The sequence below is a fragment of the Gobius niger genome, assembly GCF_951799975.1.
Source record: "Gobius niger genome assembly, chromosome: 13".
NCBI classification, from domain to species: Eukaryota; Metazoa; Chordata; class Actinopteri; order Gobiiformes; family Gobiidae; genus Gobius; species Gobius niger.
This window is the reverse complement of record NC_136864.1, coordinates 4,095,673-4,122,142: the sequence shown is the minus strand read 5'-3', so window position 1 is coordinate 4,122,142 and position 26,470 is coordinate 4,095,673. Positions and strand designations below refer to the sequence as shown.

The 26,470-nt window shown below is 40.7% G+C and overlaps 1 protein-coding gene across 1 annotated transcript; it reads right to left on the bottom strand.

The window, feature by feature from the left end:
- Window positions 1–8,573: 8,573 nt before the first annotated feature.
- Window positions 8,574–25,018, bottom strand: LOC306972987 (N-acetylglucosamine-1-phosphodiester alpha-N-acetylglucosaminidase-like). The gene is made up of 13 exons (XM_079569765.1): window positions 24,849–25,018; window positions 22,407–22,615; window positions 21,243–21,510; window positions 19,373–19,460; window positions 18,202–18,253; window positions 18,008–18,116; window positions 14,295–14,423; window positions 13,770–13,975; window positions 12,801–12,848; window positions 12,547–12,675; window positions 12,075–12,206; window positions 11,749–11,830; window positions 8,574–9,274 (listed from the first exon to the last, which is right to left on the bottom strand). Exons 1-13 carry the CDS (start codon window positions 24,923–24,925, stop codon window positions 9,022–9,024), a joined length of 1,782 nt encoding a protein of 593 aa, XP_079425891.1. The 5' UTR covers window positions 24,926–25,018; the 3' UTR covers window positions 8,574–9,021.
- Window positions 25,019–26,470: the final 1,452 nt, after the last annotated feature.

Below are 26,470 nucleotides of genomic sequence, written 5' to 3'. Positions count from 1 at the left end.
AGAAAATCCTGGTTGAGGAGAGAGCAAGAGGTGGGTAGTCACGAGAGTACAAGAACATATGCAATACTTGGCTTTATTGAATACATTTATACTTTACTAATGTATTTATGTTTGTGTTTTTTTCCAACCGTCTTAACCAAGTGCATTTTCACCAGTTCGGCTTTACCCAAATCTGACAGCTCCTCATTTGAAGGCTAAGACCTATATAACTGATCTGTGTTTGTACTGTTGCCTCTTATTTTTTATGTTCTTTTAAAAAAAAAAAATTGTTGCACTTTCATTGCATCATCCGCCAAAAGACTAAAACTAAATGAAAATATGTTGTCAATATTAACACTGGTTCCTTTTCTTGGAGAAGTTTGAAGCTCAGCAGCTGCAGCTTAAAGCAACTCTAAGTAACTCTTGCCCCTAGAGGCTATAAGCACAACTGCAGGTGTCGGAGCAAGTTGCGATTTTATTAACTTATTAATTGCCCGTGAGAGTAAATACTACGCTGACAGAAAAGACAAAGGGAGAGAAGGATATTGTACATCCAATTACACAATCGGAATATTTTTTTTCAGTCAAACTTATACTTTTAAAAGTGGTGCTAGCCCACAGTTAGCTTCGCCTGCTAGCCTGTTAGCTTCTTCTTCGTGATTCTATTAGTGTGTATTGGTTGCTCCGGTCCGGTGGCAGTCTAGTTGAAATTGTGGTTTTCTGGTCAGAGACACCAGTGGGAAAAGAAAGACCCCCCCAATCATCCATTTAACACTTGTATTACCTCCACAGGGACTACGGAAAAGGATTTATTAAGGTAAACAAGTTGAAATTGTCTTGAAATGCAAATGCCAGAGGTCTCCAAGATGGCGGCCATAACATCAAAAGTCACATGACTGAAAGGTAAAGAAATGGTCTACTCTTACCATTTTACTTGAACCTGAGTAAAATTTGTTGAACAGAACTAACTCTGGCTGCACTAACCACATCAGTGTGCAAGACCTGTTTGCAACACTTAAAGCCACACCGTGTAGGATTTCACTCAATCAATAAAATTGAAATACCAACATTTATTTTCCGACAGATATTTTCATAATTGAAAAATACTTGCCCCCGCGACCCGGCCCCGGATAAAGCGGAAGAAAATGGATGGATGGATGGAAAAATACCTCATAAATGTAAAAACAAACATGTGCTTTTGCTGTGAGGCTCAGCTCTTCTACATGACAGTAGCTTTACCGGGGGCAGAGACTTTGAGATTTTAATAGGTTAGGTCCTCATCCAGATCCATTCTTTGATTACCCACTGCAATAATAGCATCGTCTGTGTTGAGCAGGTCATTGGGAACACGTTTTGTACTGATGGCAACAGTATAGTCCAAAATGTTACGCAGTGTGCCTTTAAACTACCAAGTAAAGATGACAGCTTAGGAACGTTTGTCTATAAAGGAAAACTCCTGTACGACGGAGAGCTTACCCAACCAAGCTCTTGGAAGTGTTTACAATACCTATGGTGAATCAAACCTTCAAATTTCAATCTTACATTTTGGTTTATCAGAGTTGCATGTCCTGTCTCTTCTCTTATTGGTTGATTTTAAAAGAATCCTTGCTCCTGGTTGGTTGGTCGGGTCGGGTCGGTTGTGAAATGTGGCCCACTGACCTCCTACAGCAGACAGGTCGGATTTTTACAACCTCAGCTCCTCTGTCGCTCACTCATAAAACATGTGCACGTCAAAACCCAGGAGATAAAGTATCTGAGGCTGCAGCACCAGGAAGGGCATCTGTCTGTAAACGCCCATCAGCTGGCGGCTTGGATCAATAATGGACCTTGTCAGTAAAACAAAAAAAAAAACAAAATAACAAAAAAAAAAACATAAAAAGGACAAAGTTGTGGCTCCGGCATCTTCTAAGAGTTCATTTTGGCACCATATTTTCAATTTAGTCTGAGGCTTTTGACAATAATGTGAGTTTATCAAACACCTTCAGATTTGTCCAGTTTGAAGGTTTGTTTTGGGATTGTAATCTTCTACTCAAAGCTTCGGTCAGTTTGTTTCCACTCATGACATTTTCTGCACCGCTTATCGCCGTTTATTTCTGTTACTCAGGACTGACTAACAAACCTAAAGTACGACACAGACAGTCAGAGCATTGCATCAGCTGAAAGGAGAGGGCGGGGCCTGGGCTCAGTGCTGACAGCTGATTGGTCCAGGGCAGCGAACCGGTTTCGGATCAAGACCTAGACGAAACCGGTTCTCAAATTAAGCCTAAATCAGAGTTCCCACATTTAAAATAAGCTATATTTAGGTTATTTCTTGTTTAAAGGTGCATTATGCAACGTTTTATGTGAGAAATGGGTGAACATTGTCTCTAGAAAACATTGGTGATACCAGCTGGTTGTTTTTTTTTTTCATTATTTCCGTGGCTGTGCAGGTCTCCTCCGGGTGCTCCGGTTTACCCTTCTACTTAAAAACGTGTCAACAGGGCAGGATGAATGACGTCTGTGTGTGGTGACGGGTGGAGGTCGAACGGTTTGTTTGCGCAGATACGTGCAGGGCTGTCTGGATAATAACTACTATATTAGCTTCAGTAAATGATTTTCTATTGTAATACTTATTTTTTTTTGACCCAAAGTAAGTTGTGCCTCATTGTGTTTCATGTTCATTGTGGGATATTTTAAGATTAAGTACTTTTCAAACAGGGCTTAAATGTAATGTTTAAGGTTTAGAGCTAGTTTTTATGGCATTATAAGGACCATTTATTTTAAGGTAAGGTAAGGCACTGGTGCAGGTCATATAATTAGAATATCATGAGTGCACTTTCTTCTGTTATTCAACTGTAAAACTAATACATGATATAGACTCATTACACACGAAGCGACATATGTCAAGCCTTTGTTGTAGTTTTGATGATTATGGCTTACAGTCCATTTTCAATGGTCTCGGAGGCAGCAGTCTGAGCAGAGATGCCCAGACTTCCCGATCCACACACACCTCCTCCAGCTGTTCTTTGGGGACCCTGAGGCGACACCAGGCCAGCTCGGAGACATAGTCCCACCAACGTGCCCTGGGTCTTCCATGAGGCCTCCTCCCAAAAGGACATGCCTGGAAAACCTCCCGAGGGAGACGACCATAATAGTCAAAATAAAGGCTACATATCTCTCTTTGCATGTAATGGGTCTATATCATATATTAGTTTCACAATTTTAAGTTCAATAACAGAAGTAAATGCACCTTTTCATGATATTCCAATTAATGACGACTGTACTTCATTGTCCCCGTAGGGAAATTTGTCGTCTGCATTTGACCCATTTTTCAGTGCCACTGGAGCAACCCCTAAGGAGCAGTGGGTGTCGAAGGATTCATGTATTGTACATGTTTTTAGTGGTAAGGGAAACCGGAGAACCCGGAGGAAACTTACGCAGACACGGGGAGAACATGCAAACTCCACACAGAAACCGTGCCGTTAATCATGACAGTTTCCTGCCTCAATATATCGAACTTCAGATTTTGTTATCGTGATCAGCTTAGTAGTAGCATAGAGTCAATGTGAACGTAAATTGCTGTGAAAGATCCCATACAAATAAAGTCCTTCCTTTCTTCCCACTATGGGGAGGACACTGGAAAACAAAATAAAATCCATGAAAAAGCCGATTCTGATTTGACGGACATGTTTCTTGCAGGGTCGTCTCCGTTCAGCTCTGTCAGGCCCAGATCAGCCGTTTCCATTACAGTTTGCTGAGAGCGCGTTCAGACTTTGACCTGGTTACGATGTACAGTCGGTTCACGTTTCCGACCTCTCAAACTCATCCTCAGTTTACACTTTCACCTACAAACCACCGACCGAGGTCTAAACTGGGTCAAGTCTGAAGAACCAGGACTAAAATTAGCCAAGTTTAAAGTAGCACCAACATAAACATAATGTGCCCGACCCCGTCTTGTACTTGTTCAGAAAGATCAAATTTATGGCCCCATTTATTTTGCCTTAAACGCAATGTGTGAATTATTAGAAATGATGACACTAATAACTTATTCTTAGTTCTGAAAAGCTTATACATTACAATACAATACAATATATTTTCTCACATTTTGAGGTTTATACAGGTAGAGGAGCATGACAAAGTACAGACACTTCCTTTTGGCCGTAGGTTCAGGTGCCAAAATGCAAATACAACAAGAAGCATTAGAAGCATTTCTCTTTTTATTATTCTGGTAAATTCTTGTGTTAAATTTCTGCCCAAACTCTAGTCCATAAGTTGTGCATTTTCAATGAACATATGCAGTAAGTTCTACTGGTATTGAAAAAATAAAAGATCTTATATCTTAAATCCAAGTCTTGATGCCTGTTGGTCCGGGGACAACATCAAAGGAAGTAACTTGGTTGTTTCAGCTCAAATAATAACATTTTTTGCCCAATGTTGTTTTTGCCAATTTTATTCCTTTTTTGTTCTCATTTCCCAGCCCATTTTTTGTCTTGTTTTCCCAATTTTCCTCTAATTTTTGCTCATTTTTCATTACCAGTTCCCCTCCCCATTTTTTTCTTTTAATTTTTTTGTTTTTTTTGTTTGTTTTTTATTTATTTTTTCCTTTTTTCCCCATCCCTCTCAATTTCCCCCCAAATTAAGCCCCCTTTTTTCAGACATTTCTTGATGTTGATGAACCCAATATTGTAAATTTGTAGATCTTCCACACATTACTGTTCTAAAAAAAATGTATGGTACCCAGCCCTATTCATTAATGACTTACAGCAGTACTTAGTAACTCTCGCCCCTAGAGGCCATAAGCCCAACTGCAGGTGTTGTAGCAAGTTGTGTTTTTTTACTCTTTAATTGTCCGTGAGAGTAAATACTACGCTGACAGAAAAGGCGAAGGGACAGAGGGATATTGTTCATCCAATTACACAATGGAAATAATTTTTTTCACTCAAACTTGGCTGTAAATACTGTTTAAAGTGACGCTAGCCTACAGGTAGCTTTGCCCGTTAGCCTGCTAGATTCTTCTTTGTGATTCCATTAGTGTGTATTGGTGGCTCCGGTCCGGTGGCAGTAAAGTTGCAATTGTTATCTGTTGCAATTGTTTTCTGGCCAGAGACACCAGGAGGGGATGAAAGACCCACTTGTATTAGGAACTACGAAAATGATTTATTAAGGTAAACAAGTTAGTATTGCTTTAAAGCTTGTGCTGCGCGGAGTCAGTGATCTACAAAAATCAGGTCTAACTGAGGCCGACAGGAGTGGGGCTGTGGCTGCAGAGGTCAAAGGTGACGAGGAGGACTCAGTTTGAACTCGCTGAACCGTGAGATGTTCCAAAAACGCTGCCTCCACTGAACACACACACAACAAAGCGCTGGTGTGAGAGACGCCCGCATTATGAGTCCAGGACCAATGCGGGCACAGAAAGACAGAATGTAGACGCTGGGAAACGGCATCTGTGGACATTTTAAAGGTAAGATGGGTTTGGACCAAATCCAGTCGAGTAAGTCAGAGGTTTTCAACTGGTGTCGCTTCGGGGACCACCTTCAATGTGTCATGATCAGCCACGACCCAAACAAAAACATTTTAACTCCTGCATAATATCAAAATGCAGTATCACGTAGTTCAGCTGATTCAATCAAAGCACATACGGTTGACCCAAAATATCAAAAGTCATTTATCGACTTGGTTAAAGGCCCTGAAAATGCTTTTGCGACCCACTTTTGGGCCACAGTTCTCAATAACAGTTAAACGTTCACAGGTTTTATACTTCAGACTCGTGTTGAGCCTTTCTGTAATATTTTCTTAATGATTTGTAAATGATTCCTGCCTTATTCTCCTCCCTCGAACTGTAATATTGTGTTTTACAATATTTTTATGATCACACATATGTTTCAACTCACTCCTGTTTCTGAGCACACACATGACCTGAAAGACAAGCACTTGTATTAACTACATTTTGTAAGCCGGGACCCCTCCCGGAACCTTAAAGGGATATTTCAGGATTTTTGACATAGGGTCTCATTTCCTAGTTATCCAGAGTGTTGCTGATTTCTGGAGATATTTTTTTTTGTAATTCATGCAGTTCTTATATTTGAAGAGTTTCGTGGCGCTAGGCTAGCGCATTTCTATGGTATCAGCTAGCCTGCATTAAAAACAGTGCACCTGAGGCAAATCACTTATAACACCAGACTAACCATATAAATGTCTGTCGATAGAATAATTTTTGGAATATATATATATCGCATTTTGAGGGACTATTTTCTAGCAGATCACTCCGCCGCTGCGTAGCTTATACAGTCACGAAGCTGATGCTGCTGATGGAGCGGGTCAGACTGTTTTTAATGCAGGCTAGCTGATACCATAGAAATGCACTAAATTACAAAAAAAAATATCTCCAGAAATCAGCAACACTCTGAATAACTGTTGTCGGGGGCTTTGTGCCCCTGGTAGGGTCTCCCACGGTCCTAGGTGACGGGTCAGACAAAGAGCAGTTCAGAAGTCCCTTATGAGAGACCAACAGGCCTGAGAATCGTGAGGCCGTCCTTCTGTGGACCCACCATCTGCAGGAGGAGCCATGGAGGCTGGTGCAATGTGATTTCAGCAGCTCGGACAGTTATTGTGAAATGTAGGCGCTCATCAGCTACTTCTGCCAACTTTTGAACAGAATGTATACTGCTCAAATAAATAAATAAACTAACTAAACTCTCCATGGAGAGGACGACTAAAGCCAGATTTTTTCCTAACAAGTCATTAAGGAGCATGTTTTGTATCGCTGAGAACAGTACGATCTGAAATGTAACACAGCGTGCCTATGAAAGTGGCATTATGCAACTCTTTATGTGTAAAAAAAAAAAGTTGATATCTGTGTATATTTGATCTTGTGGTGACCCAGCGGCTGTATGGTCAACGTGATGCCTTTACTTTCCATGGCAGTGGTCTCTAGGACGCTCCAGGATCAACTGTTTGGAAAGTTTTCACTGCTGACGGACCCTCTCACCAGAAAACCTACAAAGCAATTGATCCTGGAGTGTTTTAGTGACCCCCCCATTAAAAAGTAGCACCACTGCCGATGTGTGGCAACTCTGAGAGAAGCTTAAAGGGCGTCAAAGTTGATGGTCCTGGTGTCAAACCTGAGACCCTCTTGCTGTTCAGTAAAAGAGCTAATGCTAATGTTTGGAAATCCCAGTTTAATGTGTGATGATCAAAACCACAAAGTCATTTTCATTAAGTCTTCGTTTTATTAAAAGTTAGTTGGATCATATTATTTAACATGATTTAAAAAAAAAAAAAAAAACTCACATTCCTTCAACACCATCAGTGTTTTGTGCTCAAAGTGTGAAACCCGTGGCATTCGGACAAACATTTGTGCTTAGTTTGATACATGATCTGTTACAATGAAGTGAAAAGTCCTGAAGAGATAAAGCAGCAGCAATCATTAATATCACTGTAAACACATTCATTTCATCGTTAGCACATCTTACACGGACAACTGTTTGAATTATCTTCATGGCACGACTTGCACCCGCAAATCGCCTCTGTCTCCTTAAGCTAGTGAAGCTTTGGTGATATTTTGCGATGGAATAACGCAACCACGAAACAAAAAACTTAAATTATATCCTCTTTGTGCCGACATTGAGCAGAAGAAAATCACATAAATGCGACCTATTGTACCTCATTATACTGTTTTTTTTCCCTAATAAAATGTGGTCCAGATACAAACATGAAATACATTATTTTCATTGCAAGTCCATGTTCTCCATAGAATCCCAGATATGCTCTCATCCCTCTCCTCCTGGCACTTTGTGAATAAACAACACATCGAGAAAATCCACACTCCACTGTCATTGGTTAAATTGTTAAATAATTGATGTCATATGTTTAATGCTTAATGTTACATGATTGCACTGAAGAAAATCCCTAGTTTATGCACCTGTTCACTGACAATAGCAATAAAAGCAATTCCGATTCTGAAAATATGTGGCACATTGGGGATAGTATTAGCACCTCCTACAAGCGTTAAAAAAAGCTGTGAGTGAGTTCTTACTCTCACTTCACGTGCCTCGGTAGCTGCACAACCAAATATGTTTAAGTCCTGTGCAGTTTCGTGCACAGTGGTTTCAACAAGGGATAAGTTGTGTTATTTTGACGGACAGGGTCAGGGAAAATCCGTCATCAGCTATTTGTATCCGTCATTAATTCATCTCTCATTATATCTGCATTTTCAAGCATCTGTTATCTATGTTAGTAATAACTCTGAGATTGCAGGGTAAATGGAGCTCAACTAAAAAGTGCGTAAAAGTCTCAAAGCAAGACGGCATCATCTGCTCGTCATATTTCACTATTCGAAATGCAAACTCTCTCTGTCCTTCGCGGATTTATCCAAATCAATGCTCTCAGCTCCGATGTGAGCGGGCGTGTTGGAGCCTTCGCGGCAGGAGAAGGCTTTTCTGTTTTTAGTTGCCGTGACAAATGCAAAGTGAAACCCTGCGGCGTTCCACAGTGATGAGCTTTAGGCAGAGCTGCCGCGCTCAGAGACGGAGCTGCGTTTGGACTTTCATCTGGATATTCAGTCTATCAGAATGACGGACAGCATTCAATATTTCCGTCAAAGCTAAAAAATATTCCCTAAATGATGGAGAATTTTCAGTTAATGTCACCTCTGCGCGCACACACTTTGGAGATGTATCAGACTTGTGTTATGTTTTATGATTATATGTTTAAGTTTATTTCCTCCTGTTGGTTTGGTTGGTTCGTATTTAGTTTATCACCAGCTGTACGAACTGGATCGTCCAAGAACGTGGACCAAATGTGGACATGGCCTCAATCTCTGCCTGGTGACACTTGGATATTATTATTAGGATGCTTTATGAGGTGGTACTTGGAAAATTAAATATTTCAGGAGGTGGAATCTTGTCTACAGACTGACACATGATCTGATTAGTCTTCTCCATAATTGTCTAATACCCATCAGCGTTTACAATCATGTCTCCACAGATTTAGCATTGGGCTAAAGACTCAACACAGGAAAAAGCCTGGTGCCAATGTTCGTGGAGGGCGCCGTGTCTTCGCGTGTCATCTGTCGGAGTTCGGAGACCAAACCTCGTCCTCGGAGTCCGAGTCGGTGTGAGAGACTCCGGTCGTGGTTTTACCTGGGTGCGCGGAGGTCAGGGAGCCGTTGATGTCGTGCAGCGGGACGTAGGAGTAGTCCCTCTGAGTGGGGTGAGAGGAGAGAGGGGAGGACCTGCACCAGCTCAGGAGGTGCAGGGACAGACTGAAGAACAGCAGCAGGAGCGCCATAGACAGGGAGAGGATCAGCCACGAGCGCCTGCCGAGAGAGAGATCCATTCGATATACAAAACCAGAATGAATTGAGAGTCTTGACCTCCTAATATTGTACGATTGTCAAGGTCAGCTGCTGCTGTCACTACAAACATTCAAAGAACCCACACTCCTAACTTCTGGATCACTATGTGGAAACATGTCCTGGGCACATACATCGTGTTGCAACTAGACAAGCAGCAGACGCAGGTTTTAGAAGATTTGAACATTCAAATATGAACTCCTCATTTGGCTGCATCTCTCTTTAGGCACTCCTTGGTTCAGCCGTTCAAACCGCTGATGATATATTTGTAATGAGTTTAGTTTTTAGACTCAGACAAACTATCTCTAGGGTGTCGCTGTCCACAGGAATGCCTGCACAGCTCCACAGAGAAATTAAATGTTAACTGATAGGGATGACAAGATTAACCGGTTTTACGATTACTGTGGTTGTAGAGGCTCACGGTAGGTAAATCGCAAGAATCAAATCCCAGTAAACGGCTGATGAAACAACTTATGAAGTCAGCAGCAGGTTAAATAATCCAACGTGCAGAGAGCAACAAATGTTCTATAATATCTTATTACAGAATATAGATTTATAGTTTAAAATCTTTTTTTTTTTACCTGTCAAGCACATTTTCTCCAGTTTGTCATCACCCGAATCTAAAAACTTATTGAACAAAGCAACAAAATAGCGACGAAAACAGGGATGAAAATACAACTACAAGTGATAAAGAAAGCAAGGAAAAAAGTGATGAAAAAGAAACAAAAAAAGACCAAAAAACCTCACAAAAAATAGATGAAAACATGACTTCTCTCGTTCTCTGGAGCACGTTTGACAAAGCAGAGCGGTTGGAAAGATCGAAACAGTTGAGATTTCAACATTTCTCTCAGTTAAATGGTTAAAATCGGTCCAAGGACGACTGAGAAACATCCTGTTAAAGTCTTCAGTCCGAGAACCAGGCTGTTTAAATGCACACGCCATAAAAAGTGATCGACACGCGGTGTTCAAAACGTGTCAACAATGTTGTCATTGAAAATTGACTTTAAACAAATATATTTAGGCTTTTGTGCCTCTTCCCATAACGTTAGTGTCCGTCCAGAGAGGAGGAGAGAGGAGTTCATTTCATAAAACCCCCGTTCTCTCCGTTTCTAGAAAAAAAAATCTGATTTGGATCAAAACTAGCCTCTGTTTAGCTTAGGATTTCTCAGGAATCGAGGCACGTAGAATTAAACTGTTTTCACCTACGGAGAGCTTAGAGTCTAGGGCTGAAACAACTAATCGAAAAAATCGACAACTAATAGATTACTAAAATAGTTGTCAACTATTCCAGTAATCGATTAATCGTTTTCTAGTAAACACAGACTAAAATTGAGCAAAAAAGACATGACAATTATGTTTTGGATGAAAACCTACTTTGTTTTTTAAAGTTAGGGTCTGCAGTGTTTTGTACATCGTAAACTTCATAAATATCTGTCTTTGTCTCGTCCAATCAAAGCAGAATTAGCACAAAGAGCCTCCTACAAACGTTTACTTTAAGTTTACTCCATCCACGTGTCCTCAAGCGGCGCCGCTTTAGCTTTATGTGGTCAAAAAATTGAAAAAAAAAACAATTTCCATGCACCTTTCACAGCCAAGTGATTAATCGATTAATCGTAAAAATAATCGGTCGATTAATCGATTACCAAAATAATCGTTAGTTGCAGCCCTATTAGAGTCTCACCTTTCAAACGAGCCATAGCATGTGTACATAGCTATAACATAGAATATGGTGTGGTGCTACAAATATCATGAAAAATGGTCTGGATTGTTGGCTCTACAGCTAAATCCCCAAAACGGCGCAGCCTCAATGTGTTAATTTTGATCATCGTCAATAATTGTAAAATAGCATTTTTTTCCTCAGAATAATAGTGGTTCAAAAATTCAGAATCGTGACATCCTTTCCAGTTTAAAACAACACTTGTGGCATTACTCACTGTATATCCAGGGACGCTTATGCAAGAGAAAAGTGCCACATATTAGTTCAACCAGCCTGGCAGTGCAGTCAGTATCAGGGGTTGGAATTGCTTTGATCATGTTTGAGTAACTCTTCACCTTACTACTACTGTGAAGCCTCCTTTAAGGGTTTGTGGGAGGCTGAAACCGCAGCACGAACAGGAAACACAAAGAGTAAACATACTGAAGGAAAAGCCTCTGCTGCCGACTCACTCACTTTTCAGACTGTTGTGGTGTTTTTAGGACAGAGGTGTGGACGACAGCTGGAGGACGTTTCACAGCAGCCGTTATAATGTCTGCGATTTATGCGGTGGGAGAGACTTCAGTCGTTCACCTATGACTGTTCTGAACTGGTCACACAGGTTCTCTAGGTCTGATGTTATCTGTGAGTGTCCAGAGGGCGAAGGGGAAAAGGGGAAAGCTCAAAGGGAAGTGTTTTAATCCTGCTTCAGCCTCACGGTTATATCTGTGTTGGTGAGACTCACTCTGACAGATAGCGCTGCTCCAGTTTGGTTTCCTCATCTTGTCTCCAGGATTTAAACATCTGTTTGGCCACGCATTTTCCCGCTGCAATGGAATGGAAATGAATGAATATGATGAATCTGTAAAAGCTTTTCGGGAAAGTATTTCAGCTGCAGGTAGTGTCCAAATGAACTCTTTTCCACATATCGAACACACAAAGGTTAGATGTGATGTGGCGTAGATAAGTTTGGTTGTTGTGGTTCAAAGTATTTCACTTATTGATTCAGTCATTGATTCTTACAGTCACGTAAGTTTAATGGCTTCCTTCAGTTCAGACTGAGGCGTGTACCTGAGTCCAGCCTGCGCCGGGTCTCTGGGGGGAGGGAGACGTTGCAGCGTCCGCTCAGGGCGTCGCAGTGACAGGAGTGTGAACAGTTACACTCCTCAGAGCAGGAGGCGCCGAACCACCCGACGGGACACACTGATGAGAGGACAGAAGATTCATCTACCATCATCATCTCCATTTCATTACTTCAAGCACAGATACTACCAGTCAATTATTCATACTTATATACAGTAAATGTAGTGGAGCAGAAAGTATTATTTTCATCTTTCAAATGTGGTGGAATAAAAGTAGCAGAGCAAGGTATGAGTACTACTTAAGTACAGAACTTGAGCAAACTTCCTTAAAATAAACGCATGTCCAGGTTATATACTAAGAAAGTCTGGTTAATGTGTTCACCCCAGAAAAAAAGGGTATTTAATGAGTGTTTGAGTCTTAGGATAGTATGACGTTTATGTGAAAGCTGTGTCGTGTTCACCGTTTTCACACTTGTCCCCGGTGAATCCTGGAGTGCAGGAGCAGAGTCCGTGCACCGGATCACAGGTGGCGCCGTTGAGACAGGAGCAGGTTTGATTACAGCCGTCTCCGAACAGGCCAGAAGAGCACACTGAGACACAACCAGACAGAATTATTCAGAACAAAAAACATATGGTGCCACTTCATTTCTTTGTGCATTGTTTTATAGAATTAATGACTGTCCAAAGTGATCAGATGTATTTTTAGGAAAGTCACCTTGGCTGCAGTTGTGTCCAGTCCATCCAGCGTCACAGGCACAGCCTTCTGCAAACATCACACACACAAACTAAAGTCATGCTATGTAATGTTTGCTTGTACTACATTTTGGTCTTGATCTTCTATTTCTTACTTTTACAATTTTTTTTTAAGAGTAACTCTGCCCCTTTTGACCAAAGACCATCATTGATGGAATATTTTTTGTTTTGACAGACAATTCCTAAGGCCATCTCTCATTATGACAGATTGCACCATGTGAACTGCTGAATCTCCGTTCCCAGCAAACAGTTGGCCATCTGTGTTTCTTAAACACCAAGTTAAGACTGAGGAAATGCAAATAATAACTTCTATTTAGCATTTTGAACACTGAAATATGAGCCAAAATGGCAGAGTGCACAAAAATTGTGTTTTAACATTGTATCTACAAAAAAGGGTGAGGAAAGGACCTCTCTTTGGTCCTCATGGCGGGGAGCTGACATTGCTGTAATACCACCCCCTGGTGGCCAGGGGCAACTCCAAAAGACACTTGGTAAACAGGGTTCCTATGTAGCTCTGGGCCTTGTTTAAACTGCTTAAAAGCCTGGCTCCTAAAAATTGCTATGACCCCTGTGACAACGCTGGGATAGGTGTCATTTTTTTATCCACGCTGTTTTATTCATCAGCAATAAAAATATGAAGCCCTGGATATGGAGCTCTGTGGACGCTCTTTTTGCCCTTTTAAGGAACAAGCTTCATAGGAGGAGAGTGAGTGGCTAATTAATTTCACAGACCTAACGGGATCATCACTATGAATCGGGCTGAATGGATAATCATCAATCTCTTGCATGTTATATCTGGTTTTGCTCATCTACTATTTCCATTGGACCGAAGTAGTTGTTGGTAGGAGCAGGATTGTAATATGAAAAGTGAAGTGGTAATAATAGTAGCAGCAGTAATAGTAGCGACAATATTAAAAGTAGTAGTTCTTACTCCTGGTGCAGATGCCGTGTGTCCCGCAGCCGTCCGCCTCACACTGCGGTCGGTCACACGTCTCTCCGCTCCAGCCGCGCTCGCACTCACACCGCCCTGAGCGTCCACAGACACCGTGTTCACCGCAGCCCGCCCCACAGCGACGGGCGTGAACACAGAGAACAGTGGAGACCGACCGGGCACAGCGCCACCTGCCGTCCGGGGCACTGAAACACACAACACGGTCAGGATAAACAACACAGATGGTTTAATCTTCTTTTACAAAGTGGCATTTGGAAGGTCAAATACTTTACGAGGTTGTGCTTTGTGAGAGAAGTACTTTGAGAACAACTGGATTAAAAGATTTGCGCATTAGCTGTAAAACTGAAAGGGTTTTCAAGTTAAAGAGGTGGTGCTTATGCTTCTTGGTATTTAATCAAAAATATCTCACGTCTTTATCACACATTGTTAGTTAAAGATGGTTTTATTTTGATATTATTTGTCACTTTCTTTCTTTTAACGTATTTGTGCTCTGATTATAGTTACCAGTGATCTGAGGGGTAGCTGGCTAGAGTTCTGTTCCTCACAAACGTAGAAGACCCTCCTCCATCCAGGTTTATGGCATTAATCACTCCGTTCTCCTTCAGGAAGTTGGCCAGTTCCACCAGACTCATCCTAAAAAACACAACAAACTGCTTTACACCCATTTCAGATATCTACTGTATTGCTGTTCACTGTTTCTAACTCCAAATGCAAGCCAAACTTAAGTGGCTGCTTGACTTTAGAAAAAGAATCATTCGACATTGTAAAATGTGTTGCCACCCCAGAAATGGTCCCTGACCCCGTGTTTCCACCCTTTTTTTTTCTAGATCGGCCCCCACTCACAGGGACAGGGACAGGCTATTCAAGTCCTATTGGCGTCTAAAGGCCTTCCCAGATCTATTGTTTTGCTTTGAAGGGCTGATTCGCACCCGGAGCAACACCTGGCAACTTAATATGTGTAAACTACTAGCGCTCCCGATTACAGCTGCTGGATTCGAGTTCGGACTTTATACTCGAAAGGCGACATGCAAGAGCTTGCAATATGTTTCTCAGTGGGAGTATTTATAACCTGCTGTGGACGTTAGCCCTAGCCGCGTTAGCATTAGCGATGAGATTGGGATAGGTATTTATTATGAAACCTGCAATACAGAGATGGCATGGTAAAAATGATCAATCATTTATCATTTAACCTCTTGACCCTGACCTGAACCTGAACAAAACCTCAAAACAGTGAGGAAAACGAGGATGAAAATACAAACAAAAATGTGGGGGAAAAAGCGTCAAAAGAGCAACAAAAACGTGCTGGAAAAGCAACAATAACACAATAAAAAAGTGACAAAAACACAACTAAAAGGTGACAAAAACGTGATGAAAACACACCAAAAAGCCAGGAAAAAAGCAACGGTGAGAGCAACAAAAATGACAAAACATGATACACAAAACTAGGCAAACAAGACAAAAAAAAAAACGAAAAAAAGAAAGAAAAAAACACAAATGCTATAAAAAAGTCAATCAGTTTTCTAGGTCTTAGCTTTCAAAACGAGGTGCTACACTGTGAGCTCCTGTCCGAAACTTTTAGATTTGGGCAAAGCCGAACTGGAGAATATGTGCTCTGTTAAGGCGGGGGTTTAGAGGTTAAAACTGATTCCCCCTTACGCCAATATTTCTCCAGTACTTTGGAAATGAGGAATTGTCATGATGTTTTTGCCAATTTGGAACAGAATAAAAAACCTGCTGATGGCGATTAATTTTGAGATACAACAGTAGCACGAGATAAGCGTAGAATAAATGTTCTGTGTTTAATTTTCATGTCTTCTTTACAAAAGCAGATCTCGGTTTAAGTAAGAGTCTATATATGGCTCCAGAATCAGGACAAGCAACCCCCCATCCCTCCTAATCACAGAGAAGCAATAAGCCCCAGTGAAACATCCATTTTATTGACCAACTGAAGGCGTTTCAGGTCAACAGGCAGGCAATCAATAACTTACCCAGTAACTTAGTGGGGATTAACTCTTTTTTGACCTTTTTAGGCATATTCTTTGCTTACAGATGTCATTGTGTTGCCTTAATCTTACATTTAATTAGAGATAATTTCATGTTTGCTTTTGTAATGCAATTAAGTTTGGTGTTTTTCGGGTTTACACACAAAACAGACATATTTTACTCCAATTTATAATCTATTCAAGACCCTTTTTAGACCCGGCTTAGTCCTGAATGTTGTTTTTAGCATTTTGGTCAGACACTGCACCAAACCATAAAGTGTGATGTCCAAAAATTCAGGTTAACCGAGCTGCTTCCTGGGTGATTACTGGTTACAGCCCAAAACCCGGTGTTTACTGCGCCCTTCAGGCCTCAGAGCGGTGTCGATCAGCTGTTGTTGTGACATAATGGAGTCAGGTCATTGGTTGAAATCATTATTTGTTTGAACTGGGACTTGTCCATCCGCAGCTCTGTCAATGTTTACACACAAGAGTCAATAGAGTATCACGAACGGGGCCAGAGGTTTAAGGATAACAGTGTTTAATCAGGGGGGTTTGCTGGCTTTGAGTATTACAAAATGACACCCAGGTTATTGGAAAGGGTCTGGAGTGAAGTGAATTTCGAATATTATCGACTGTACTGGGCTGTTCGAGCCGAGGACGTTTTAACTCAAAACTGGTTGAAGATAGAAGTGAAATTTCCTCAAGTCGATGTTTGAAAAAGGCTACGACGAGGAACATTTCTGCACAACTGAGAGCATTAAAATGACCGCATAGGCCAAAGGCTGTGGTCCAATGTCACGTACTTCATCATATATATTGTTGATGTTTTTCTGAACATTACTTACATAAATTAGGGCTGTTCTTTTTTTTTTTCCTCGAATAATTCCGATTAATTACATAAGGTTAAAGCAATACTATAGAGAGGGATATTGTGCATCCAATTATACAATGGAAATATTTTTTTTCACTCAAACTTGGCTCTAAATACTGTTTAAAGTAATGCTAGACCGCAGTTAGCGTTGCCCGTTAGCATGTTAGCTTCTTCTTCATGATTCCATTAGTGTGTATTGGTGACTCCGGTCCGGTAGCAGTCAAGTTGCAAACATGGTTTTCTGGCCAGAGACACCAGGGGGAGATGAAAGACCCTCCAATCAGCCCGTAAACGATTGTATTACACCCCACAGGGACTACGAAAAGGATTTATTAAGGTAAACAAGTTACTTAGTACTGCTTTAAATGTGATACTTCTAAAAAGTGAATGCAACCCCTAAATGAATGATTCTAAAAGGTGAACTTTTTATGCAAAAAAACTTGATTTGTGCATTAATGACCACTGTGGCCTCTACAACTCTCCAGGATCAATTGTTTTGTAGGTTTTCTGGTCAGCAGAGAAAAGCAGAACCTCTTAAAACAATTGATCCTGGAGCATCATAGAGGCCAGTGTGATTGAAAATAAAGGTGCCGACCGTCACGGGGTCACTGAAAGGTCAAATATGCAAAAAGATCTGTTATTTCCACATCAAAAATGGCATAAAGCACCTTTAAATGTGATTAATGGCAATTAATTTATCACAAAGGCCATAACTAACTTTTTTTCTAAACATCGAGCTCCACCACTATTATAAATATAAGAAAATATTTACTTTTTAATAAAAAAAAATAAGCCATTTTATGCATAAAGATTGTCAAAATTGCCAATATTTTTCAGCAACAAAATCTAACAATGGCTAGGCTCAGATTTAAACATTTTTTTTTTTTTTTTTTGGTTCAAGGCTCAAAAAATTAGGCTGGGAAATAAATATCAAAAAAATGGAGCACCTGCAGTGTGTAGGAGCTGCTAAAGTGGAGACGTTGTTACATCAGTGGAATGAAAACATCATTTTGAGAAAACCAGCCCTTAAGTTTTGTAATGTGTACATGAGCGAGTAAATTTATCCGGAAATGACCATATTAGGATTTGCAGGTCACGTGGATATAAAACATATCAATATTTGTGAAGGCATACGCGCATGAACCAGGCTTTTGCAGAGCGATGTCTCCGGCTCCTCGCAACAAAACATCAAATAAGCATTGTACAGGGCAACCTTTGTCTGTTTTATACTCTGACATGAAAATGAAGATGTTAAGGGAAAAAACAAGCAACAAAATCTCCCATTTACCACTGTGAAAAATGTGAAAAATCTGTAAATCCTAGACCCTGGTGTGAGAATGAATTTAATGGCTGCCGACTTTTACCCTCTGACTCCAGTCTGTCCGTCGATCTGAACCAGGACGACTCTGCCCGCAGCATCGTGTCCAACAGCGGTCCGAGCTGATATTACGTCCACGAAGTAACGGAAAGCTCCTAAAGATGAAAAGAAAGACCACAGTTATACCAGACTGAGGAGAGGCTCAGACGGAGCAGAAGACTGAAGGTGAATGCTTCGTACCAGTCATTTGTGTTTTGTCGCACTCGGCCTGGAGACTCTGGTCGATGTAAACCTGTATTGGGAGTAGACAAACACCTTTAAGAAAACTTCAGATAGGACATGGCGCTCGATGACAAGGTTTTTGGGAGAATGGGATTGCGAAGTGATGATGTCATCGCTCTACTTCCAGGTCCAATGGAACTTTAGCCCTATTCACTATAATGGGATTTTGCTGATACCTGCTGCAGAGCTCTATAATACTCTAAACATCAGATGACACAGAAATGTTTACTCTGGATTTTCTTTAATAAGGCTGATATCTCTGGAACCGAAAGCAGAGACTTCCTGTTTTTGCATTGGAAGGAGCACGGTCAGAATTTTTGAGATGAGCTCTCCCCACAACTTCCCAGGCCTCAGGGCAGCTGAGAAACATTGTGATGAATATCGGTCACAGGTTTGTACACCTCGGATTGTATTTTATATATTTCTGTGCTCTAGACTTTTGCTTATAATTTCAGAACCAGAGACTTACTGTTGTTTGGTTTTGGAATCTGCTAAATTTTGTCTTTCAAACTAGCTCCCCTAAAGTAGATACTAAACATTAATATATCAACCCTGTGCCTCAATAAAGCGCCCCCTTCTGTCACAGTTCAACAGACACATTTTACAGTTTAGGAGCATCATACACAGGAATACAGACAAGACATAAATATCGGCATCAGCCAACAAAAATCCACAAAATCGGCATCGACCTTAGAAAAACACATATGAGTCGACCTCTAATTTGGATCATTAGCTTTGTTTTGGTCCCGAGTTATTACTATTATCATTTCTAGTATTTTTGAAGTCTTATTTTGACAGCTCGATACAAATTGCTTATGATTTTTCTTTAAATTCAAAAGAACATATTGACATTTGAGCAAAGTAGTATAAATACTATCAATAAAGAGAATTAGCATTAGCATTGTTGAATGTATTAAGACTACGCCAGAGTAGACCTGTATAAGAAGTAAAGTTTGTATTTGTAATTGTGTATGTTTGACCTTTACGTAACCAGAAAGTCTCACTGAGATTCAAAAACCTCTTTTTCAGAGAGTTTCCAGCCTCAAAGGAGACTCTGTTGAATATGTTTAAGAGGAAGGAGAAACTAGAGCAGCCATGAGTATTTATGTTGTAATTGTATAACACAGACCTGCCCGTCTCTGAGCAGCCACACCACGCCGCTGACCAGCTGCACAAAGGGGTTCTTCTGCTGCAGCACCTCCTCCTCAGACAGATATCTGCAGAGGAGAGACAGAACACAGCATCTGTATCACATCTTATCTCATGTCAGGCTGGAAAAGGACATTTGAGGACAACAACTGTCTGATACTGAGCTTCTATCTTTCGAAGCCTGTAATAACACAGGATACTGTGGCCTATCCTCGTCTGACCTGAACCTGCCTCAGCAGCATCAGTTTGACCTGTGAGAGAAGCATTACTGTGACCTCAACTGTGGTGTTTGTTGGTTAAACTCAAACAGCTGAGACAAAAACACAGAAAAAAAACAGAGTTAAAGCAGGACTGGACCAGGACAAACATGAGGTCACTTGAGACTCTGGTCAAAGAATGATTCATCTGGAATCAGTTTTCCGTTTGGATCGACAAATAATTCAATATTGCTAGTGAGGATGTCCCGGTTCAATATTCAGTATCGGCTGCCAATCTAGGTATACGAGTATTGGGTTGGATCGGGCTGATTTGCCAATATCTTCTTGTGGATCTTCTGTTGCTAAACAGTTCTATTGCTTTCCTGAAGAGTTACTGCAGTGTTAATAATGCTACCACTAAGAGCAGCAGCTGAAACACTCACTGAAAACACTCAGCAGCTGCTAAAACATAACAGCAGAGAGAGGATCCTTTTATTCATTCTTTAGAGTTCTGTCAGAACGCTGAGAATCAAAGCCAACAGCAGTGATGAGAGCACCCACTTACTTACGGTACTTGGCCAAATGTGTTTATGAATAATAATTAGCCATGTGCTCCAAGTGCTTATGTCTTTTACATTCCCAAAAGTAATATGTTCAGACATAGCTAGAGCTGACACTAAAACATCGGCTGCTTTGCTGCCGTTGATTTTTTATTGATTTATTTGACCTTTATTAAACCACTGAGATAAAGAATCTCTTTTACAGAGGAGTCCTGGCCTGGGTTTTGTGAAGGGGCTTTAAATACTGCAGTTCTAAATATTAGTTTTAAAGCAAAATGTCTATTTTAGCAGTAACATTACATTTGTAAAATATTCATATTTTTAATAATTTTTGAAAGGTTTTTGGTTGGGATAATGCATGTTAATGAACACGAATGAGACACATGCATGTAAACATGCCACGCCAGATTGTCGCGTGGCTCACACACAGCAGGATAATTAGGCTGTTAGCCCGATTCTCCCATTCCGAAAATCTTAAGGATGTTCTGAATATGGTAATGGATCTTAAGATAATCTGATCATGTGATGACATGTAGCCAATCAGAAAGTGGAAGCACCAGGAAGAACTGAGGAGAATCCAAAATCAAAACAGCTGTCATGGCGCACCAGAAAGTCTGGTGGATGTTGGAGATGGCGGACCAACTCAAACAAACTACACACTATCGTCCTCTTCATCCGCCATGTTTGTTTACTCTGAAGTCACGTTTGATCTCAGGAGGTTTTGGGAGATTTCCCGACCTGGGAATGTTCTGCAGACAATTTTAAAATATCTCACTCTCACTCAACATGGCCTATTGTACATGTTTTTAGTAGTAGGGGAAACTCGGAGTGAACTCTATACAGAGAGACACGTCCGTCCAGAGATTAAACCTAAAACCATCTGTGTACAAACCGCTGCATCACAGTGCCACCCCCTTATTACAAAAGATCACAATTATACAAAAAGACTGTATCTGATCAGAATGAAGTTATAAGAGACTAGATGGGGGGTGTTTAAAAGCATATCAGGACATCCCTCATGATATCCCTCAGTCCAGTGCCCTGTGGTAGATGAATGCTGACCACTCTGCCACCATGCCGTCATATCCCTCACCCGAACACGAGGCTGCCGTCGCTCCTGATCCCAAACTGAGCGTTCTGGATGCCTCGGCTGTTCCTCACCAGGCGGCCCTCGCTGACCACGTTCCCCAGACACTCTTGGAAGCTGGTGTTGAAGAAGCCGGCGTTCTGGGCGAAGAGGCAGCCTCCCCATTGGGCCGTCTGCTCCACAGGGGCGACCCGGTTCAGCCCGCAGCCACCGGGACCTCCTGGCTCCAGCACCGAGAGGGTCCGGAGGGGGTCGGACACGACAGTCATGTGACCTGCAGAGGAGAGGAGGCACATGCAAGGAGGACTTTGGAGAAACATCTAACCGCAAATGAGATTCAGTTCACAATATGCACTGAACACATGTCCTATTAGGTGATTTTGAACACAGCCTAAAACAAAAATTAAGTTTTTATGATGATTTTTAGTGATTTAGTTCCACTTTTAGCCTTGTTTCCTTTTTTACGCCAAGTCTTGCTTTGCCTAAATTTGTTGAAAACATTAATGTTTCTTGTTTCATTTAATCACTGTATTGTTAAAGTGGTTTGGTAAAAAAACACATCAAGTCCATTTATCAAATATGTCATAATTTTCATGGAGACTTGGATCAATTTCGCCACATTTTTACTGATTGCGTTTTCTCTCCGGTCCATTCTGTGCACGTCATGACAAAAGGATTCATATTAAATACATTTGTTAACTTTAGACACATCTCGGGTTCTACGGCAGGAAGATAAAACAAGACTATTTTTGACGGAAGCCACAGCCGTCAGTTTTCACTCGACTGTCAAGGCAGAACCGCTTTTCTCTTTTGTTTCTGTTGGACAATAAACAGTGCGACACTCGTCCAAACACTTATAACTTCAAGTGCTCCTGAATAAAGGTTTTGCTGGCATCTCTCTTAAACATAGTCAGCCGGAATGAGCGAGCTGGAGCCAGAACTGTCTCTCCACAGTCCACGGCTTTCAACTTTCTCTCTCACACAGACACGAAAGCCTTTAAGGATAATGGAAATAAGCTCCTACAATGCCTTTTAATGAAGCAAATAAGCTGATATTTGGTCAAACGTGATAGCAAACCTACATTATTACATGTCGTGTGAAAAGAAGCCCTAGTCTTGACACAGGTTTTGTCACAGATGATGTCTGAACTGCCTGTGAGGTGGACTGACCGTTGACCCAGCGTGTCCCTGAAGGGCCTTTCACACTGGTCACGAAGACTCTGGACTCGGCCTCCTCCGCGTCCTGACTGGAGTCCGCGGTCCAGGTCTGCTGAGTGCTGTTCCCGTAGAGCAGGGGCTGGCAGTCCCTGACCCGCCGGTGCGAGTGTGCGGGGCCATGGCCGTTAGAGTAAGGCAGGAGCAGGTCTAAGCCCGGAGAGCTGAGGAGGGACGGGATAGAGAGGAAATGAGGAACATTATTGTACTTTATTGTTTTACATTTGGGGGGAAAAAACGTCCCACATCTGCCCCTATATGAAAATCCGTTTCAGAGGGTGGTGTCCCACACTGGTCAGCTCCTCATTCCTCTCCCTCCGCACCACAACAGTCTTTCGCCATCTTCTCCTCGTCTCCTGTCCCTTCTTCCTTGTGACGCCTCCACTCTTCAGTGTTTCACAAGAAGAAATTTGTAGGTCTCAAAAGTCTTTAGCTCATAGCTGTTTGTTTACTTTTAATAAAGCTGGGTCCTTCATGGTTAGTACAGTTTCTCTGCAGTACAAAATCCACTGCACCTCATGAAAAACACAGAAAATGCGGCCAGTAAAACAATGTGGAAACAGAAACTACAAATGCAGTTTGCAGAGAAAGGCACAAAAAAATGCTGCTGTACCAAGAGAGAGGGAAGTTACTATGTCTTTTACTGAAGTACAGATGCGTCATTTTTAACCTCTTAACTCCCGCCTGAACCGAGAGGATCTTTTTCCGTCATCAGATTTTTGTTGGGTATTCAACTAATTTTGGTCATTTTTTGTCATTTTTTTTTTGTCATTTGTTGTCACATTTTTGTAATTTTTTGTCAATTTTTGAATTTTTTTTTGTCACATTTTGTCAATTTTTTTATTTATTTTTTTTGTCAATTTTTTGTCAATTTTTGAATTTTTTTTTGTCACATTTTGTCAATTTTTTTATTTATTTTTTTGTCAATTTTTTGTCAATTTCTTGTGACATTTTTGCCACTTTTTCCATCACATTTTTTGCTACATTTTGGTCCTTTTTTGTAATTTTTTTGTCAAATTTTTATCACATTTTTGTCATATTTTTGTAATTTTTTTGTCACATTTTTGTCATTTTTTCGTCAATTTTTTGTCAATTTCTTGTGACATTGTTGTGACATTTTTGCCACTTTTTCATCAATTTTTGTCACTTTTTTGTCAATGTTTTCTCCATCATTGTTTTCGTCTCAGTTTTGTTGCTATTTTCACAGCTTTACCCCAGTCCAAAAGCTTTACTGGGGTAAAGCCAAACTGGAAAAAATGTGCTCGGTTCAGGTGGGAGTTAACGGGTTAATATTACTCAAGTAGAAGGAAAAAGTTCTGCATGAAAAAAAAAAAAAAACTTGGAAAAAGCGCAGATACTTCAAAAAGTTACTTAAGTCGATGTACTTGAGTAGTAACTGAGCACGACCCACCTCTGATGGTGCAATATTAAAAATAATGTTGCTAATAAATCAATATTCGATATGAACACGCTGCCCCTCATCTATGTGAAAACCACATTGTCTACAAAATATGTAAAATCATCCTACATTCCCTACTTTAAAAACAACAAGTTTCTGTAAAAACACATCAGTGACCAAGTAAAGCTTTAGATCCTGAACAACAAAACAGCGCCATCTTTTGTCTGTAACTGCAACAGCTGATCTCCAAGCAAACACCATCCAAATGTCCCTGCATTACATGTTCATTCTCACCAAAACTGTGTGTACTTTTGTAGCAGATAGGTGTATTTTGTTCTCCTGTAGTGTATTGTAAAGCTAGATATATGTGGGGGGAACACTGTGCTTCTAATTATGTGGCATTTTTTGCATCACTTTTATAAACTTGCAGGCTACTTTTCTGGCATTTCTGTGAGAGTGACCCAAGTGAACGTGGCCATACATCCTTGTCAAGTAGTGGGATGTTGTTATGGGTGAGTTTGAACCAGAAATAACATTTTAGTTTAGTGGCTTCCTCTCTTATTGATTGTGATCAAGAATATAAAGGGCCTTTAAAGTAAATGTATCATAGCCTAAAGCCTAAAAGCAGAACTCTTTATTATACAGTGAAAAATCCTTTAAAATAATATACACATTTATGCTTGGAGTCTAACTAGTGATGTTTATACAGAATACACGAGAAAAGACAACTATTTTAAGCTGACCTAATGTTTGTTTTCACTCACCTTTGAGAACTTTGGACGCTGACTAGGCTGCCAACTTTTCTATTACTAAATCTTTTTTTTTTTACCAGTATAAATTAAATATGTTGTGTCACATGCATAGCTTCACATTACACATAATATTTCAGATGAAAAAGTTAACTAAGCTGAGATAATCAGGATAATCTTCAGGTACAGCTGCTTGGTTAGCCGTTAGCCGCTAGTTAGCTCCTACAACCGACACTTCCGTAAACTCACCGCGGGCTTTCTGAAGCGTGAAGCGGGACACAGAGCCCCAGCAGCGGCCACACGAACAGGAGACAGACCGTGGCCATAAGCGGAGGGAAACTTAACCCGCCACGGTGCTCTCTCGTTCGGCTACAGCCCGCATCCTGGTCCCGGTGACAGCGGCGGTGCCTCCACTTGTGTGAAGCTACGACGAGGAAGAGAAACAACTTCCGGTTTGCTATTACAAAATAAGACACTAAAGGGAAGCTGGACTCCAGAACTAAACCGGACTGTTTTTGAACCGGACAGTTCAGTTTTACCCAAATCTAAAAGCTTCTTGACTGGAGAGTTTATAGCCTAAAGGCCACAGTAACGCCTCATTTGAAAGCTAAGACCTGCAAAACTCATCTAAGCTTCATCCTTGTTTTTGTTATCACTTTTTTTTGCAGTTTTTTGTTTAATTTAATTCCATTGCTTTTTTGTTAAATTTTTCTCATATTTTTATCGCTATAATTTTCATTGCTTTGTGTGGCAGTTTTATTGTCACTTTTTCGTCACAGTTTAAATGCTTTTTTGTCGCTTTCAAATCAAAATCAAATCAAATCAAATTCACTTAAGTTATCCGCTAGGGACTTCATTTGCAGGAGAAGTAACAATACGGGCCCGATAAAAACAGTACATCCACAGACATACAACACAATCAACATGTGCAATAATAAATACATAAAAAAGAAAAAAAACATTTTGTTTGTGTGTGTGTGCGTAATCTAGCCGATCAAGCCCAAGTTTTTTTGGACCAAAACACAAAAAAGCAACAAAAATGTGAGGAAACAAGACAATCATAACGAGGAAAGAGCTTAGATTAGGTCTTAACTTTCAAATGAGGCTTTACTCTGGCCTATAGGCTGTAAACTCCAGTCGATACGTTGTTGTTGTTGTTTTTATTTGGGTTAAGCTGAACTGGAGAAAATGTGTTAATAAGATCCCCATTAGCTCCTCCAGAGTGTTTAATTTAGTGTCAAAATTACAGTAAAATATTACTTAAGTTGTAAATTGCACATGAACGCCAACTCATCTTGTAGCTCTACTTTCCTCAGAAATAAATCCATAAATCATCCTTTTTAGTTGTGTACTGGAATTTACAAGTGCCTTGTGTCGCAAAATTAAATCATAACTGACACAGGACCAAACCCTAGACTATAACAGGACAATAACCGATGACTAAACTCGAGCTAAACTCAAAGCAAACCTAAACCACGACCAAAACATGAATTTTCTTATGTCCTGGAGAGAAATACATGCATTACTTTTGGAAATGTCAAACCTCTTATTTTGAAATGACGGTTATTTAATATCCTGCCTTAATGCTCTAACTTTGCTCAGACGGTCACATGACTTCAGCCGCTGTTTCCACATGGCTCTGAGCAACACGTCATCTGTCAAACTGTCAGTCTGCTTCAGAATATGGACTGTTACAAAATCCGCTGCTTATTGCAAACACAAACACGAAAATACAGAAGAACTTTAAACTGTTGAAGTTTCCTGAACAAGAGGTGAAATGTCTTTGACTAAATGGCCTTGTGCAGATGACTGAGATCTTACACAGACTATGTAATATTACCATCATTTGAAGGGATGATTCCACTTAACAG